The sequence below is a fragment of the Macaca nemestrina genome, chromosome 20 (assembly GCF_043159975.1).
Source record: "Macaca nemestrina isolate mMacNem1 chromosome 20, mMacNem.hap1, whole genome shotgun sequence".
In the NCBI taxonomy this organism is placed as follows: domain Eukaryota; kingdom Metazoa; phylum Chordata; class Mammalia; order Primates; family Cercopithecidae; genus Macaca; species Macaca nemestrina.
Window position 1 is genome coordinate 45,623,775 of NC_092144.1, and position 19,297 is coordinate 45,643,071.

General features: G+C 49.8%; 2 protein-coding genes across 22 annotated transcripts in view; one reads left to right on the forward strand and one right to left on the reverse strand.

Annotated features, from left to right (window-relative positions):
• The window catches only part of LOC105495470 (zinc finger protein 82 homolog), a 49,766-nt gene that overhangs the window by 7,900 nt on the left and 22,569 nt on the right, over window positions 1-19,297 (reverse strand). For 12 of the 18 annotated variants that reach the window (XR_011617482.1, XR_011617488.1, XR_011617489.1 and 9 more), the window contains one exon: window positions 13,817-18,774. The exons of 3 other annotated variants lie outside the window; for them this stretch is intronic. Coding sequence is in view for 3 of the 15 variants with exons in the window: in XM_071086467.1 (XP_070942568.1) it covers window positions 18,665-18,774 (110 nt within the window). In the remaining 12 variants the exon portion in view is untranslated. Of the gene's footprint in view, window positions 1-13,816; window positions 18,775-19,297 lie in introns of those variants that run through there. 3 more of the 18 variants (XR_011617479.1, XR_011617478.1, XM_071086469.1) reach the window with 2 other exon arrangements.
• LOC105495469 (uncharacterized) lies at window positions 463-19,293 on the forward strand. Of its 4 annotated transcripts, none has more exons than XM_071086462.1 (5): window positions 463-2,339; window positions 3,734-4,710; window positions 7,270-7,343; window positions 7,970-8,161; window positions 19,037-19,293. In XM_071086462.1, the coding sequence occupies exons 1-2, from the start codon at window positions 2,098-2,100 to the stop codon at window positions 4,392-4,394; spliced, it is 903 nt and encodes a 300-aa protein (XP_070942563.1). In that variant the 5' UTR covers window positions 463-2,097; the 3' UTR covers window positions 4,395-4,710; window positions 7,270-7,343; window positions 7,970-8,161; window positions 19,037-19,293. The 4 variants fall into 4 exon arrangements, with proteins under 4 accessions (XP_070942563.1, XP_070942566.1, XP_070942565.1 ...); XM_071086465.1 differs by lacking the exon at window positions 19,037-19,293 and adding an exon at window positions 9,016-10,801; XM_071086464.1 differs by lacking the exon at window positions 19,037-19,293 and adding an exon at window positions 8,864-9,006.

Here is a 19,297-nt window from a genome sequence, read left to right on the forward strand (position 1 = left end):
GGTTATTTCCAGCCTTTGAATCCTCCTGGTTGAGGCCACAGACATCAGGAGCAGAGGCAAACTATCTCTTCTGTGAGCTGTCTGAATTCCCAACCCATAGGATCAGTGAGCGCGGTAAAATATTTGTCTTATAATACTGAGTTTGGAGTGGTGTATTATACAGCATCAGTAACTGGTGAACAATGACTGATATACCCACACTTGTTTATGTCATATTACACACACCCACACACGCACACATGCACACTTTTTTTTTTTTAGAGGTGGGGTCTTGCTGTGTTGTCCAGGCTGGTCTTGAACTCCTGAACTCAAGTGATCCTCCTATCTCAGCCTCCCAAAGTGCTGGGATTATAGACGTGAGCCACTGCACCTGGCCTATACTCACATATTTTATTTTATTTAAAAAAACTTAAAAACTTTGGCCAGGTGTGGTGGCTCATGCCTTTAACCCCAGCACTTTGGGAGGCTGAGGCAGGCACATCACGAGGTCAGGAAATCGAGACCATCTGGCTAACACGGTGATACCCCCGTCTCTACCAAAAATACAAAAAATTATCCAGGCGTGGTGGCGGGCGCCCGTAGTCCCAGCTACTAGGGAGGCTGAGGCAGGAGAATAGCGTGAACCAGGGAGGCGGAGCTTGCAGTGAGCCGGGATCCCGCCACAGCACTCCAGCCTGGGCGACAGACTCCATCTCAAAAAAAAAAAAAAGAAAGAAAGAAAGGAAAGAAAATTAGCATAACCAAGGGTTAAGGCGGAAGCAAAAGAACAGCAGGTGCAGCAAGTTCTAGGCCAGGCCAGGTTAAGCAGCACACAGGTGACATCCTTACTCCTGTAATAACAAGACAGAAGTCTTCAATTCAGCTTCTGAGTGGCCACGGGCCAATCCTTCATAGGGTGTAACCAATTGGAGGCCTCGAAAGGGCACCTGTGGGTGTTATCAAATTCTTTAGCTTAATAAAAATCCTAAAGAATATTGTAATCTGGGCTCTTGAGCCCCTTGCTCTAGTCTGCTCTGGCTCTGTAGAGTGGACTTTCGCTTCAATATATCTGCGGTTTCGTTGCTTCTTTCCTCTTTCGGGGCTTCGTTCTTTTGTTGCTTCATGTAGTTTAATTCTTTCTTCAACGAGCCAGAAACGTGGGCAACTTGCAGTCAAGACCTTCCATCCAGTAAAACTTCTACACTCTAGAAGTCTCAGTATTGCCAAGAGATGTCAAGGCATCAAGGAGTCAAGTGTAGTATAAGGCCTAAGATTAAGGCTTAGTATTACACGTGCCCTGACATTGGGGGAAAACAAGGAGGCCTAAATGGATTAACTGCAATATTCCCTGCCCCACTGTACTCCTTTGAATAAGTTGCCCTAGCCGAACCACTCCCCTCAGAGACCAGGCACATTACCTGCTTACTGCCTAGCAATGGGCCTCAGGTTCCAGCCAGCCTGGAGAATTATTCAAACAGGCCAATCACACCCTCCTTCAAGAACCAGGTGTTACCTCCCATACTCTTGCTACTACAAAGCCTCCTGGGATAGCCTCCACCTGATTACTTTGTTCCTGAATGCTGCTGCACTGTACCCCGCATGGTGTGCTGGGCTCTCCTTCCCTGGGGCGTAAGTATGGGTAATTAGCAAACCAGTGTTCACCTCATCTATCCAGTGTTAGCTACCATGTGCTTTGCAATAATCTGTACTTCCTTTCTAATTCTTGAGAGACATCCGGGTTCTCTGCTCCTGGGTGGAGGATTTTAGAAACAAGGCCACTCAGAATGGGGAGGTGAATTGAACGCCTGCGGGTCCGACACAGCACCAAACCTCGCCAAGGCCTTCAGAAACTAAAAGTGCAACCGCCAGGAAAATGACTGCCGGTTCCGGTCACACGACCAGCTACACTAGCCAGGCCGAGATGGAGAAAGAGGTTCACCAAAAAGAGGCCGACGAGCCAGAAACCACCCTCCAGAGAACAGGGTACATTCTTCAGAAGACATATGGGCACACTCCGATTCATACCCACGGCCCCAGCAATTTTTTTCAGGGGCTGCAGCCTGACGCAAAGCAGAGCCCAGTCAGCCTTGGCAAGGCGCATGCGCGAATCGCCAGCCGATGCTCACGTCACAGAGACAGCCACCATTGCCTGGAGACGAGTCCTTGAGGCTCCGCGAAGGAGGAGCCTTCTGTGGGAGCGCATCGGACTCGGGGCTAAGGCCAGTCCTCACCAGGGCGTCGATAGGATGGTATCCGGAGGCCAGCATTCTCGGAGGGTCGACCAGGAGGAAGAAACCTCAGGCGGAGCGCCTGGAAGCCGCGCAGGATCCTAGGCTCAGGCCTGCGCGGACGGTGTGCTGGTGAGTCTCTCCAAAAGTCTTGCCCTTGCGATCTAGAGGACAGGTCTACTTGTGTGCCCGAGGGCTCCTCTCTCACCCCAGGGTCGTTGTCGCGGAGAGCAGAACCCGGAGGCTCCAGGGGCGGCCTCGGGGTGAATGTTACTGTGCCACTCCAGTATGTCTGGGTTGTGTCTCTTTCTCTCTCTTGTTTCTGTCTCTTTTCTCGACTATCGCCCTCTACCTGTTTACGTCCGTGTGTGCGCGTGTGCGCGAGTATATTGGGATGCATGTGAGCTGAAGGGCGGTTCCTTATATGTTAGCCTTTCTTCTGTTGAGCCTCTCCCCGAATCTCTGCCTGGGTCGCGTGGCCAGTTGTCATTCATTTCCCCGAAGGTTCCAGTTTGGGTTTGTGACCACCTGGGCAATGTGGGGAGCTGCATCGGACACTCAGGGGATTAAATCAGCTCCCCAACCTGAGCGGCCTCATTGCTAGTATCAAGACGACAACACACCAGCAGAGGACAAAATTCTCACAAAAGCTCATTATCCACCTGCATGAGAGGTGCCCATCGACGTCACTCCTCTCGATCCTCTCGTCGTATGCCCTCATTGAGAAATCTGGACGCAGTTGGAAACAAGGAAGGAAAAGAACGTGGGGAACGGGATGTGGCAAGCACCTCTGCACCCGAACGCTGGCCTTTCTCGCCAAGTCACCCGTTTGGCACTCCTCCCCGCCTGCCCGAGGCAGTGGCATTGTGCCATATAAAGCCTGGGCTCTGGCCTCTGCTCTGTCCTCCCTCTTGCTCTGCCTGCCCTGTTTCTGAGAAGCCCAAGGGCTCCTTAGTCTGGCTGAATGTATTCGACAAAAAACACGTCCCAATCCATTAGGGAGAAAATTCGTGAGGATGCGGTTCATGGTTGTTTCCCTCTGAAACTTATCTCAGGATGATTGGGCGCGTGTGATGATCTGGAGCTCTGGGCTTCCATACCTTTCTGAGACAGGGAACCTCCCTTGAAATCCACATCCCAAGTGATGGCTGAGTAATTGCTTTACGAATAGCGGGAAGTGACTGTGGCTGGCTTCTTGCCTTCGAGAAAAGGCTGTGGCACATCCCAGCTGCACACCCTCTCTGATCCTTGAGGGACATCCTGTTCCTCTGCTCCTGGGGAAAGTGTCTTCAAGCACTGAATCTTTTGGCAGCCACGGATGTCAGGGAGGCAAGGGACAGGGTTTTGCTGGGTGCGGGGGAGGTTGCGTCAGGGGTACCTAGCCGGTGTCGGTGTCGGGGTGGGGGCGGCCTGTACTTTGTCGAAACCTCTGGGGCCCTCTGGCAGCATCCCCGAATGTGGCTGGGATAGGACTCGGGCACAGGCCCCGTCTCGCAGGTATTCAGGTGTGCTTGGCTTTTCCTCAGCGTGGTCGGGGAAGTCTCCCGGGGCACACGGCTGGACATCACGGACCGTCTGCCCATCGTCTGCTACGCCCACTCCATCTGCTCTCGGGGAACGTCAGTGCCACGTGTAGTCACATTGGATCCATCTCGGACCCGCCTCTGGCTCTCTTTGCCCATGTCTCGGGAAGCAGCGTCGGGATGCCGGAACCCTCGGGACTTGGAGATTAAGGGAGGCCGCTCCTCCACCAAGGAAGGAGGGCAGCGTATGGCTCATGGGTCCGTGCATTTTCAGGCGACAGCACGCCTTGCGGCCCTGGGGATCTCTCTGTGCCCCAGCGAGACCCTTCCTGCCTCACTGCATTGTAACCCCATTCCCGATGACCCGGTCGGATCCATCATCCGATGGGGAGAGAAGTCCGCACAGCCCAGGCGGCACCTTGAAGCTCCTCCTGCACCGGGAACCGAAGCAGAAGAACGATCGAGGAGTTCCGGAAGACAGGACTACTACGGGTCCGACCCTGGTCTCCCGCAGGCCCCTCTCGCAGTCCTTTTCCCACCCTCCGCCTCGGGATGCCCCGCTATCGCCGCCGCCACCGCCGCCACGGCCACGGCCACGGCTACCGGAGGGTCAGTCCCCGCAGCCGCCGCGTCGCCGCCATGTTTTAAAGGGTCCGCAGCCTGACTCTCCGCAGCAAGGGAGCAGTGGGACGAACCGGTGCGCATGCGCGACGCGCGAGCGGCCGATTCGGTCACAGTGACCGCCACCGTTGCCCCGGGATGGGTCCCTGAGACTTGGCGAAGTAGGAGCCCTGTGTGATCGTGCGTCCCAGTGGGGGCTGACACCATTCCTGGCCAGGGCCTTACCAGGATGGTCTCCGGAGGCCGGGATTCGCGGAGGGTGGAGCAGCAGGAAGAAACCTCGGGAGGAAGAAACGTCAGACGGATCGCCGGGAGGCAGCGCGGGATCCCAGCCTCAGGCGTGCGCGGACGCTGTGCCAGTGAGTCTCCCCAAAAGTGGTGCCCTAGGGATCTAGAGGACAGGTCTGCCTGTGTGCCCGTGGGCTGCTCTCTCACCGCTGGGTCGCAGTGGCTGAAAGCAAAACCCGGCAGCTTCAGGGGCTGCCTGGGGGTGGGTGTCCCTGTGTCTTGGGGTGGGGGGGGGGTGTCTGTGTGTGGGTGTCTGTGCTCACTTAGGTGTCTCTCTTGTTTCTCTCTCTCTCTCTGCCTTCTGTTTCCGTCGCTCTCTCTTCCTATCTCCGTCCGCGTGTGTGTGCGTGTTCGTGGGGACACATGTGCCCTGTTCACTGAGGAGCAATTTCTTGCACATAAGCCTTTCTTCTGTTCAGCCTCTCCCCTGCCTCTGTGTGGGTGGTGTGGCCGGATGTCAGTCGTTTTCCTGGCATTTCCAGTTTGGGTTTGTGAGGATCTGGATGAGGTTCTGGATGAGTGACGGTGATCTCGTAAGGATTTAAATCCCCCTACACCCTAAGAGGCGTCTTTTCCAGGATTAAGGCCACCACACGCTAGGCAAGGATAAACCTCACCAGAGAGGTCGTCTACGTGCAGCTGCTGTGCAGAGCGACCTCAAAGAAGATGGTTCTCATTCATCTCTTTCATCTCGCTGAGAAATCTAGCCACAGGGTAACACAGGTTTTGAAAGGATGGGCAACAGACGTGGCAAGGATCTGTGAGTGTGCAGGCTGCGTTTCACATCTTGTTAAACAGTCTAGTGAGTGTTCTGCAGATAGCTGGCACTTGTTTGTTTTATTGAATCAAGGAAACAAAAAATGCTGAGAAAAGAGGACACAACTTGCCTGCCAGCGCATCTGATTATTACAAAGTTGATAGTAATTTTAATTTATCCTTTCATGTAAAGATCCTTGGCAGTGATACCTAATTTCCTAAGATAGCCTAGGTTTGTTATGTATGATAAAGCTGTCATTCATGTCAGAGTATCTGGAAATTCTTCCCAATGCCCTTGACATAAGTGATAACATTCCCAAAATAACATACCAAAAGAAACAACAGGAAATCATTTGTTACTTAGTTCATTTAAATTTGTTTATTCAAATTGTGTTTCTTTCGTGCACTAACTTTTTTTTTTTTTTGAGAGGGAGTCTCACTCTGTCATCCAGGGCAGTGCAATGGCGCCATCTCGGCTCACTGCAACCTCTGCCCCCCGGTGGTTCAAGTGATTCTCCTGCCTCAGGCTCCTAAGTAGCTGGGATTTCAGTCGCCTGCCACCACACCCAGCTAACATTTGTATTTTTAGTAGAGACAGGGTTTCCTCAGGTGGGCCAGGCTGGTTTTGAACTCCTGACCTCAGGTGATCCACCTGCCTCGGCCTCCCAAAGTGCTGGAATTACAGGCATGAGCCACCACACCTGGCCACATGAAACATTTCATGTGTTTCTGGCAGTCTTTCAGCAACAGATTGCATCTTAAGTATTACAATGCTTGTGCCCTTTAATTAATTTTTCCTACATATTTTGATAAAGAGTTATACTGAGGCTGGACCCAGTGGCTCACACCTGTAATCCCTTTTTGGGAGGCTGAGGCGGGCGGATCACAAGGTTAAGAAATCCAAGACCATCCCAGCCAACATGGTGAAACCCCGCCTCTTGAAAAATCCAAAGAATTAGCCAGGCAAGGTCAAGCACTGGCTCATGTCTGTAATCTCAGCCCTGTGGGAGGCTGAGGCGGATGGATCACAAGAGGTTAGGTGTTCGAGACCAGCCTGGCCAACATGATGAAACCTTGGCTATACTAAAAATACAAAAATTAGACCCTGAAGGTCACATCCGAATGAGAAAGACATTAACTGACACTAAGAAACAGTGCAGACTGGCCAAGTGAGGTGTCTCACACTTGTAATCCCAGCAGTTTGGGAGGCCGAGGCGGGTGGATCACCTGAGGTCAGGGGATCGACACCAGCCTGACCAATATGGTGAAACTCTGTCTCTACTAAAAAAAGAAGTACAAGAACATTAGCTGGTCATGGTGGCACATACCTGTAAATCCCAGCTATTTGGGAGGCTGAGGCAGGAGAATCGCTTGAACCCTGGTGGCAGAGGTTGTGGTGAGCAGAGGTCAGCCCATATCAAGCTTCTCCTTGTTCTATGTGTGAACAGCTAGTCTGTATCTTCACCGAAGCATATTTAAAAATCAACCTTAGGAAGGCCCTTGGCCACCATAATCCGTCAACACTAGCAAGAGCCCAGCCTCTGAGACTAGGCGTCCTTCCGCCTCCCACTGGAATGCCTTCCCCCGGACTTCCAAGGTACCAAATTGCTCAGGGGCAGCTGAGACAGCCCTACTTCTGGGAGTCCTCCCCACCCACTTGAAATCACAGGCATCTCTGCTGTCCCTGCCCTTCATCCACATCACTGAACAATTCATCGCACACATCTCTGTACTTTTATTTAAACTGTTCCATGTGTGTTTACCATTAACTACTTCATGAGTGACTGCGGTACGGATGGAGCAGAAAGGAATGCTGAGGGAGGACCCCTGTTCGAATGAGCCGCTCTTCCAGAACTAGAATGAACTTTCCCCAGTACCAACAAGGCAGCCTCCAGGGCAAGAAAAGGTAACGGGATCCATTCTGCTGACATCCAAGATGGAATTACAGGTAACTCTCACCTCTTTTTTGACTCTCAGGTGGAAACCCCCTCCCCACAAGGTGAAGCAGAGTCCGCTCCACAGCCCCACAGTTGGGGTCGGGGATGTCACAGAAATCACCAGGGCAGCCAATTCCCATCCAGAGGGGGCCCAGGATGACCCAACACCCTCAAGCTCAGCCCCAAGCTCGGGCCAGGGAGTGAAGCCCTTGTCCCCAAGCAACAGAGTGAGGGTTTGTCTCTAACCCTGTGGGCTCCAGTGAAAGGAAAATGGCCTGGAGGTGCCCACAGGAGAGCACCCGAGTTCTGAGACAGATCTACGGCTCCCAGCCTGAGTCCCCATGAGTAACAGGGACGCACAGAGGGGCATGCTGCCTGCCTATAGGGCACTCACGGAACGCAGCTGCATGCTGTGGATCCTGAAGCCGGTCAGGTAACGAGGTGCGGAGGTGTGGGGAAGACCTGGAGGGAGGCCTCCCCGGATGCCAACCAGCCGGGGCCACGGATCAGAAGTGCTTCTGACATTAACAGGACACACGTAAGGTGTGTAGGGTGGGTAGTGGATGTAACCGCAGAGGCCTCTGGGGATTGTTTTGGAGCTAGAGAGGCAGGCAAGCAGTTGGCTTTGCCCACACAGGGTGCCTCGGACATCTGCACAGCGCACACAACCAAGCTTAGGAGCCCACTGTTAAGATGCCCAAGTGACATGGACAAGTTTCTCCTCTGCAAGCCAATGAGATCTGCTGACTGTCAGAGCATCGCAGGACCGCCGAAGGATTCTGGAAAATGCAGTCCCGGGTGGCCACTGTGTGCTGACCTTCACCCGCAGGTGAGCTGAGCTCACCACGCAAGTCTCCGCCCTGGTGCGCCCTTCCCGAGCAGATGCCAGGTTGGGGCAGAAGCGGCTCAGGGAGAGGTGATGCTCCCTCAGGGCTCCCGGTTTGGGGGTGACACCACCCCTGTGTCCCCTAGAGTAGGAGGGTGTACCAGGATAGGGAACCCCAAGGCTGTTTTCAGGGACAGCAAGATTGGCTTGGGGAAAACTCCCAGAATGGAGATGGGGAGAGTCTGGTCACATTTCCCCAGGTAGGGGATGCTGGCTGGACTTGGGTGAAGAGCAAAAGATCCCCTGGTGATAGTGGAGGTGAGGATCGGAGGCTTGAGCCAGAAATCTCCAAGGTGTTTTCTTTTGTTTTTTGTTTTTGTTTCTAAGACAGAGTCTCCCTCTGTCTCCCAGGCTGTAGTGCAATGGCGCGATCTTGGCTCACTGCAACCTCCACCTCCTGGGTTCAAATGATTCTCCTGCCTCAGCCTCCCAAGTAGCTGAGATTACAAACGCCTGCCACCATGCCCAGCTAATTTTTTTAAAATTTATTTTTTGTATTTTTAGTAGAGATGGTGTTTTGCCACATTGCCCAGCCTGTTCTCAAATTCCTGACCTCAAGTGATCCACCTGCCTTGGCCTCCCAAAGTGCTGGGATTACAGGCGTGAGCCACTGTGCCCAGCTCATTTTCATCTTTTCTCTTACAGGTTTTTATTTTTATCTTACAGGTTCGACTTGAAGGAAACTTCTCGAGGGTTGGGTAGAGGGTGGGGTAGTGTTGAAGAGGAGGCACAATTGTAACCATTTTGTTCAACATGGGTGTTTTCTTTATGCATTAATTAGTTTTTTTTTTTTTGAGGCGGAATCTCGCTCTGTCGCCCAGGCTGGAGTGCAGTGGCGCGATCTCGGCTCACTGCAAGCTCCGCCTCCCGGGTTCACGCCATTCTCCTGCCCCAGCCTCCCGAGTAGCTGGGACTACAGGCGCCGCCACCACGCCCGGCTAATTTTTTTGTATTTTTAGTGGAGACGGGGTTTCATTGTGTTAGCCAGGATGGTCTCGATCTCCTGACCTCGTGATCCGCCCGTCTCGGCCTCCCAAAGTGCTGGGATTACAGGCTTGAGCCACCGCGCCCGGCCATTAATTTGTATTTTTAAATATATTACATTAAAAATTTATCTTGATTACCGAGTTTTTCTGGTGCTCCTTTAAATTCTCTATCAAGTCCTGAGCCTTGATAGGAAGTGAGGGCCTGGCCTCTGGGCATCAAGCAGCCAGAAAGTCCCTTAGGAGCTTTCTCTGAATTGTTGAATTGTGCATGATCTTTTCCTTTCCTGACTTCCTTAATATCCACAATTTCCTTGTAACCATCCCTCCAAGCCACACCCACAAGGCACCTCCAACACCTATCATGAAGCAGATATTCAAAGATGATTTGTATGGCCGGGCGCGGTGGCTCAAGCCTGTAATCCCAGCACTTTGGCAGGCCTAGGTGGGTGGATCACGAGGTCAGGAGATCAAGACCATCCTGGCCAACATGGTGAAACCCCGTCTCTACTAAAAATACAAAAAATTAGCCGGGCCTGGTGGCGGGCGCCTGTAGTCCCAGCTACTCTGGAGGCTGAGGCAGGAGAATGGCGTGAACCCGGGAAGCAGAGCATGCAGTCAGCCAAGATCATGCCACTGCACTCCAGCCTGGGTGACAGAGCGAGACTCTGTCTCAAAAAAAAAAAAAAAAAAAAAAAAAGATTATTTGTAAATCTTCACACCCCACCCATTCCAGAATGTCTTCCAACATCCCCTTTCCTGGAGAAGTAAAAAACAAGGTTTGCAGGTTGAGTATCAGCCTCTCCCATTGGGTGGGTGTTTAGGAAGGAGGATCAGTCGAGAACCCTATTCCAGCCCAGGTAAATGACCTGGCCAAAGATTTAATTTCCACAAATGTAGAATGCTTGTAACAGAACTCAGTGGGAACCAAAGTCAGGCATGGCACTGGGCTTTAAGGAGCACAAACGAAAAGGAGGGACTAGAAAACTTCAGAAAGGTATTGGGGGGGGCGTGGAGGGGATGGGACAGTGAGGATGTGGGATCCCGGAATAATCCAAATCCCTGTGTGGAGACCTATGTGTACAAAGGCTGTAAAGAGAGACCCAGGCTGATGGGGTATCTGTAATAAATCAAACATAATATAACAGGAGGCCAAGTGATAAGGGGACCCTGGAAAAACAGAACAAGCAGCAAAAGGAGCAGCATCAAACTCCATAGATATTCACAAATATCAAGACACTAAGAAAGCTGCATTCATTTAAATCAAGGTGACAGGCTGGGCGCGGTGGCTCACGCCTGTAATCCTAGCACTTTGGGAGGCCAAGGCGGGCAGATCACTTGAGGTTCAAGACCAGCCTGGCCAACGTGGTGAAAGCTCGTCTCTACTAAAAATATAAAAATTAGCCAGGTGTGGTGGCGGGTGCCTGTAATCCCAGCTACTCAAGAGGCTGAGGCAGGAGAATCACTCGAACCTGGGAGGCAGAGGTAGTAGTAAGCAGAGATCACGCCACTGCACTCCAGCCTCGGGAGAGCAAAACTCCATCTCAAATAAAAAAATAAATCAGGCCGGGCGTGGTGGCTCACGCCTGTAATCCCAGCACTTTGGGAGGCCGAGACGGGCAGATCATGAGGTCAGGAGATCGAGACCATCCTGGCTAACACGGTGAAACCCCGTCTCTACTAAAAATGCAAAAAATTAGCAGGGTGTGCTGGCGGGCGCCAGTAGTCCCAGCTACTCTGGAGGCTGAGGCAGGAGAATGGCGTGAACCCGGGAGGCGGAGCTTGCAGTGAGCTGAGATCCGGCCATTGCACTCCAGCCTGGGCAACAGAGCAAGACTCCGTCTCAAAAAAAAAAAAAAAAAAAAAATCAAAGGTGACAGTTACTGAGTGCTGTGGGCCAGGTACAATGATACACCCTCAAATGTGTTACCCTCATGAATCTGAATCACTTGTGATATCTCTGCTTTAAGGAGTCCTATTTCCCACACTCTTAGCTGGCTTGAGATGTGAAAATCCACCTAAATTATAAACAGTGAAAAAAAATAGTGGTGCCCATGCAGGGAATATGTCTAGTTAAAATTAACATAGATAAAAATCAGCAAGAAGAAATTTTAAAAATATTTTTTGAAATTAAAAGCCATATAGGCCGGGCGCGGTGGCGCAAGCCTGTAATCCCAGCACTTTGGGAGGCCGAGACGGGCGGATCACGAAGTCAGGAGATCGAGACCATCCTGGCGAACACAGTGAAACCCCGTCTGTACTAAAACTACAAAAAACTAGCTGGGCGAGGTGGCGGGCACCTGTAGTCCCAGCTACTCGGGAGGCTGAGGCAGGAGAATGGCGTAAACCCGGGAGGCGGAGCTTGCAGTGAGCCGAAATCGCGCCACTGCACTCCAGCCTGGGCAACAGAGCGAGACTCCGTCTCAAAAAAAAAAAAAAAAAAAAAATTAAAAGCCATATAAACCAATGTGTCACTGATGAGTTCAAAGAAGAAACTGACCTGCAAACCAGGAGATACATGGGAAGAAGCAATAGTGAAAATGCTTCAGATCTAAACCTGTGGAATGAGGCTACCTCAGTGTCCAAAAATATCACTTAAATATAGTGCCAAGGGGTGGGGTGCGGTGACTCATGCCTGTAATCCCAGTATTTTGGGAGGCCGAGGTGGGCAGATCACTTCAGGTCAGGAGTTCGAGACCAACCTGGCTGACATGGTGAAACCCCATCTCTACTAAAAATACAAAAATTAGCTGGGTGTGGTGGTGCGCATCCATAATCCCAGCTACTTGGGAGGCTGAGGCAAGAGAATTGCTTGAGCCCAGGAGGCGGAGGTTGCAGTGAGCCGAGATGGCACCACTGCACTCCAGCCTGGGTGATAGAGCAAGACTCTGTCTCAAAAACAAACAAAAAATTTCCAATGAATAAACTACCTACCAAGACTTATAGAATGAGACTAAAACCACGGCTGGAGGAAAACTTTTAGCCTGAAAGTAGCCTAAGATTTAGAAATTACGGCAAAAAACTAAGGAGTAAGCAGTTACCCTTCAGGTTAGAAAACCAACAGCATAACAGGAAATGAGAGAGGGAAGAAATAATCAGATGGGGCTAGGATGGGGGCTTATGGGGATCAAGGAGGCAGGAAGAGCATGTGAAGTCTGTGCATAAAGTCACTCCCTAAGGACAGTCCCTGAGAGGAAGCTAGACGCACAAGGATCGGGCTAGGTGGAGAAGGTGGAGAAGACAATCCCGGAGGGCACATTCAGGGGTTGACGGCGATAAGAAAACAGGAGGGCAGGCCGGGTGCGGTGGCTCAAGCCTGTAATCCCAGCACTTTGGGAGGCCGAGATGGGCGGATCACGAGGTCAGGAGATCGAGACCATCCTGGCTAACACAGTGAAACCCCGTCTCTACTAAAATATACAAAAAACTAGCCGGGCGAGGTGGCAGGCGTCTGTAGTCCCAGCTACTTGGGAGGCTGAGGCAGGAGAATGGCGTAAACCCGGGAGGCGTAGCTTGCAGTGAGCTGAGATCCGGCCACTGCACTCCAGCCTGGGCAACCGAGCAAGACTCCGTCTCAAAAAAAAAAAAAAAAGCCTGTAATTCCTGCACTTTGGGAGGCCGAGGCGGGCGGATCACGAGGTCAGGAGATCGAGACCATCCTGGCTAACACGGTGAAACCCCGTCTCTACTAAAATACAAAAAATTAGCTGGGCGCGGTGGCGGGCGCCTGTAGTCCCAGCTACTTGGGAGGCTGAGGCAGGAGAATGGCGTGAACCCGGGAGGCGTAGCTTGCAGTGAGCTGAGATCCGGCCACTGCACTCCAGCCTGGGCAACCGAGCAAGACTCCGTCTCAAAAAAAAAAAAAAAAAGAAAACAGGAGGGAAAGTCAAGTGTGGAGCCTTTTCTGTCCCTGGCATGGAAGACATCAGGAGCTGATGAGTGAAAGTGATAAACAGCATTCTCACCACAAAAAAAAGTCAAGGATTTGAGGTAACGGATAGATTAATTTGATTCTTATTCCACACTGCATTGAAAAATCACAACATTTTATACCCCATATACAATTTAGAAGATAGGTAAAAATCAGCAAGAAAAAAATGAAAAACTATTCTTTGAAGTATTTTTAAAACATGCAATTTATGGGGTACAATCTAATTCATCTATCTATATATATATATCTTTAAAAAAAAAAACGGGGAGTCAATAAACACAGGAAACAGTGCCTTGGGAGGGAGAGAAGGAAAATGGGCACAATCTGCCCTTAGAAAGACACAGCGTTTAAATCCACGCATGTGAGAACTCCAGGGTTAAAGGTAAGACAGGGATCAGTCAACAACAGCCGGCTTATCACCTATAGCCACAGGGTGGCGCCAACACCCACTGCTCCGGCCTGAGCCGGCCAGAGAGAACATTCAAGTAAAACTGGGACATCCCAGAAGGCCTGAGACCTGCAGGTCCCACCATTGAAGTCCAGTGAGGGAGGAAGGTCCAATGTGAGGTGAAAAAATACCATAGAGGTGTATTGAAATGAAATAATAGTTATTAAATAGTCATTGTACTTCAGGTAAAAGTAGGTAAAATGATAGAAAATGAGAGAAATGAGCGAGACACCATAGACATGTAATGATGGACAATAAATGACATGATGTGGAGAGTTTGCCCACACGTGCAGACTTTATATCTGCCTGCATCACCCCGTAGAGATGATTACACAAACTGCACTGACACTGTGAAGTCAACGAGGAGATAAAGTAAAAATCAAATAGTTATGGAGAGGGTTGGTCTGTGCAGTGGGAAACCCTTCAGAACACGCACACGGCATCTCCCCTCCCTTCTGAATAGCATGCATAGCCCGCAGCAGTAGATGGCAAATCACAGCCTGGGCCACCCTTCCCAGAATGTCACAAACATGGACGTGCAGACCACAGAACTCACCAGATACCCAAGCTGGGTGGCGCCGGGCTCTGAAAGCCATGCTTCAAGTCAGAGGGACTAGAAACCTCCCCGAGGGAGCAACAGGGATCGGGGATTCCAGGAGGATCTAGGGACTGTGCAAAGACCAAGCAGTGAACAGACGTGTGTGTCAGTGATTCGGTTGGCATGAACTCAACACCATCTAACGCCGCAGCTCACGTTTCTGTGTGCATCAGACTCACCTGGGGGCTTGTTAAATACAGATTGTTGGGTCTCACCCCTAGAGTTTCTGCTTCAGTATTCTGGGGAGCAGCCTGTGAACCTGTATTTCCAGCATGATTTTCAGGGCTACTGATACTGTTGGCCCAAGGACCACACTATGACCTAATTTAACACCAGGTTAGGGGAGGTACTAAGGAGCAAACAGCAACAGAAGAAGGGACCTGAAGCCTGTAGGGGCTTCTCTGTAAACTCCTCAAACATAAAAGCCTTCAAGGCTCTCAAAGAGCATTTACAGCATCATGTCTACAAATACAAGGTGCCATGCAGGGAGAGCTCCATCAAGCAGAGAGAAGAGCCCACTGAGTGTCCCTGTCTTAGTCCGTTTGTGTTGCTGTAACAGAATACCACAGACTGGGTGATTTATAAGCAAAAGTTCACTTGGTTTATGGTTCTGGACACTGGGAAAGTGAGGGGCCTGCATCTGGGGAAGGTCTTGCTGTGCTGTCCTATGGTGGAAGGTGGAAGGACAAGAGAGTGACCACATGTGAGAGGGAGAAAGGGAAAGAGAGAAAGGGAGGAAGCCAACCTCATCCTTTTACCAGGAACCCACTCCCAAGACATCTAACCCACTCTGCTTCATCCATTCGTGAGGGCGGAGCCTTCACCACCTAATCACCTCTTGAAGGCTGCACTGGTCATCGCTGCTGCCTTAGGGGTTGAGTTTCCCACACGTGAACTTCGGGGAACACACTCAAACCACAGCAGTCCTCATGGAAACCTTCCAGAAAATCTGCGTGCCTAGCACTCCGGAATCCCTCTTTTCCACCCCTTCTCCCTGCAGCTCTAACATCGTGTCCCCTCATCATTTTCCATTCGAGCATAGGAAAGAACAGAGTCACTACACCCATTTCTTTATTTTTTATTTATTTATTTTTTTTTGAGACGGAGTCTCGCTCTGTCGCCCAGGCTGGAGTGCAGTGGCCGGATCTCAGCTCACTGCAAGCTCCGCCTCCCGGGTTCCCGCCATTCTCCTGCCTCAGCCTCCCGAGTAGCTGGGACTACAGGCGCCCGCCACCTCGCCCGGCTAGTTTTTTGTATTTTTTAGTAGAGACGGGGTTTCACCGTGTTAGTCAGGATGGTCTCGATCTCCTGACCTCGTGATCCGCCCGTCTCGGCCTCCCAAAGTGCTGGGATTACAGGCTTGAGCCACCGTGCCCGGCCCACTACACCCATTTCTTATGAACCTTTCCTACATTAAAATAATCACTCAGATAGAAATTTGTAAACATAAATTTTCATTTTTGATATGAGCAAATATTAAATTATTTTTTTTTTTTGAGGAGTTTTGCTCTGTGGTCCAGGCTGGAGTGAAGTGGCGAGATCTCTGCTCACTGCAACCTCCGCCTCCAGGTTAAATCGAATCTCTTGCCTCAGCCCCCCAAGTAGCTGGGATTATAGGCACGCACCACAACACCCGGCTAATTTTGTATTTGTAGTAGAGATGGGGTTTTCCCATGTTGGCCAGGATGGTCTCGAACCCCTGACCTCAGGTGATCTGCCCGCCTCGGCCTCCCAAAGTGCTGGAATAACAGGCATGAGCCACTACGCCTGGCCTTGAATATGAAATTCTGTATTAGTTTAATGAAATATCTAAAATACATAGAAAATAAAAATAATTACCAAAAATGTTCAATGATGCAAAGCAACACATACAGTGAGATCTCACATCCTAAAATATATAGACCTAAATATGTTATTTTAAAAATCAAGCAGAAACATAAGGGGCTCTATATACACCTTTTAAAATAAGCTTTCTGACTGGGTGTAGTGGCTCACGCCTGTAATCTCACACTTTGGGAGGTCAAGGTGGGCGGATCACCTGAGGTCAGGAGTTTGAGACCAGCCTGGCCAACATGGTGAAACCCCATCTCTACTAAAAATACAAAAATGAGCTGGGGATGGTGGTGGGCACCTATAATCCCAGCTACTTGAGAAGCTGAGGCAGGGAGAACTGCTTGAACCCAGGAGGCGGAGGTTGCAGGGATCTGAGGCACGCCATTGTACTGCAGCCTGGGCAATAGAACGAGACTCCATCTCAAAAAAATTATAATAATAAAATAAAATAAGCTTTCTAGGTTGGGCATGGTGGCTCACCCCTATAATCCCAGCACTTTGGGAGGCTGAGGCAGGCAGATCACCTGAGGTCAGGAGTTCAAGACCAGCCTAGCCAAAATGGCAAAATTCTATCTCTACTAAAAAGACAAAAATTAGCCAGGCGTGGTGGTGAACATCTGTAATCCCAGCTACTCGGGAGGCTGAGGCAGGAGAATCACTTGAATCTGGAAGGCAGAGGTTGAAGTGAGCTGAGATCACGCCACTGCACTCCAGCCTGGGTGCCAGAGCAAGACTCCGTCTCAAAAAAAAAGCTTTCTAGAGTTTAACTCAAGAATTAATTTGAAATTCTGTCAAGAAAGAGGTACTCAAAAAACATGAAAAGTATGTAAGTCACTAATGTATCAAGAAAACAATCATTCTTGTATTGCAAATAAATGCCCAACCAAGACAAAAAGACACGTCACATCGTATGGGAAAAGACAGAAATGAGGGTGAGAGGAAAACTGTGACCTTGAATGTAAGACAGAAAAAAATCAAGGCAGGATGTTACGGAATTGGAAATAATTCTTCATATTAAAGGATTACAAGAGACAGGAAGAGAGGAGAGAGGGACGTGATAGTCACAGACTGCAGGAGTGTGGGGTGGACAGGAATAAAGGAGGCAGAGAGCAGTGGGGATGTACGTAAAATCACCCTCCAGAGCTGTGCTGTCCAACAAGGCAGCCACTTGCCACACGTGGCTGCTGAGCACTTGGAAGATGGCTAGTTCAACCTGAGAAATGCTGTAAATGGAAAACACATTTTAAAAAAATTCTGAATACTCAGTATAAAAGAAAGAATGGGCATGTGTGGTGGCTCACATCTGTAATCCCAGCACTTTGGAAGGCCAAGGAGGAAGGACTGCTTGAGCCAGGAGTTTGAGACCAGTCTGGGCAACATAGCAAGACCTCATCTCTTCAGAAAAAAAAAAAAATTAGGCCGAGTGCAGTGGCTCACACCGGTAATCCCAGCACTTGCAGAGGCCAAGGTAGGTGGATCACTTGAGCTCTGGAGTTCGAGACCAGCCTGGACAACATGCCGAAACCCTGTCTTAACAAAAAAACACAAAAATTAGTCAGGCGTGGTAGTGCATGTTTGTGGTCCCAGCTACTTGGGAGGCTGAGGTGGGAGGATTTCAGCCCCGGAGGTTGAGGCTGCAGTGAGCCAAGATTGTGCCACCGCACTCCAGCCTGGGTGACAGAGCAAGACCTTGTCTTTAAAAAAAAAAAAAAAAAAATTGGCGTGGCATGGTGGTGTGTGCCTGTAATCCAAACTACTAGGAAGGCTGAGGCAGGAGGATCTCTTGAGCCCAGGAGTTTGAGGTTGCAGTGAGCTATGCTGGTGCCATTGCATTCCAGCCTGGGCAACAAAGCAAGACCCTGTCTCAAAACAAGAAAAAAGACTGTAAACCATCTCATTAATAATTTTTATTTTGATAAGATGTTGAAGTGATATTTTGGATAATGCTAACATTTTAGGTGAAATAAAACTAATTTCACCTGTTTCTTTGTAACTTTTCTTTTTTTTTTTTTTTTTTGAGACGGAGTCTCACTCTGTTGCCCAGGCTGGAGTGCAGTGGCGCAATCTTGGCTCACTGCAAAGTCTGCATTCTGGGTTCACCGTGCCCAGCCTCTTTTTAACTTTTCTAAAGTGACTACTAGAAAATGTAAAATGACGTATGTGTCTGGCATTGTATTTCTACTGGAAACCACTGCTCTAGAGAGAAATGGTCTCTGGGGAGGCAGAAATACGAGAACCACAAGAGAGGTGGATGGAGGGAAGTGACAGACACATCTGGTGGGTACCTTCAGGTGCTGACAGTGGGAACCCAGGAGATTCGGGTGTGGACAGGCCCCATCTATGCACAGCAGGAGAGGAGCATGGCTGACACTAGGGGTGCTGAGCTGACATACAGAACTATTCAGCTTTATAAACATGTGAAAAACATACCGCTAAGTCACTGACAACCCACAGAACAAATCATAATAGAAATGAAAAAACAGCCGGGCGCGGTGGCTCATGTCTGTAATCCCAGCACTTTGAGAGGCTGAGGTGGGCGGATCATGAGGTCAGGAGATCGAGCCCATCCTGGCTAACATGGTGAAACTCTGTCTCTACTAAGAATGCAAAAACAAAATTAGCCGGGCGTGGTGGCGGGAGCCTGTAGTCCCAGCTACTCCGGGGGCTGAGGGGGGAGAATGGCGTGAACCCGGGAGGCAGAGCTTTCAGTGAGCCAAGATTGCCACACTACACTCCAGACTGGGCAACAGAGCAAGACTCCACCTTAAAAAAAAAAAAAAAAAGAAGAAAAAGAAAAAAGAAAATTAATCTTGAGGGAAAATATAAAACACTTCTTCATGAACATTAGAGAGTCGTAACAACCAAAACATCTGGAATTAGGGTAACTGAAATGGCAGTTTAACCCTCCTGAAGGAATGTTAATTTCTCACTAACAGTACTTTAAAGTTAGGGGTAGAAAATTATTTTTTATAGCGTTTCACAAGCATTAAAGTTAAAAATCCAAAATCACGTTCTTCTCTGACAGGAACTCCTCCTCAAAACAGAAGAAGCCTATAGGACTTTAACCTGGAAACTACTCAGGGAATCTGGAATATTCCTTCCGGGGGTATCTACAATTGAAACCTGGCAGTAATTTAAAACAAACCAGACAACTCTTGGGGTATGGTTGGAGCCTAAAGTCTACAGATGGTTCATTTTATATGCTGAGATCTGAACAAGATGATTTTAACCCCTTAAAATGAGGGAAACAAAATACAACAGAATAAATTAGAAGAGAACACAGATG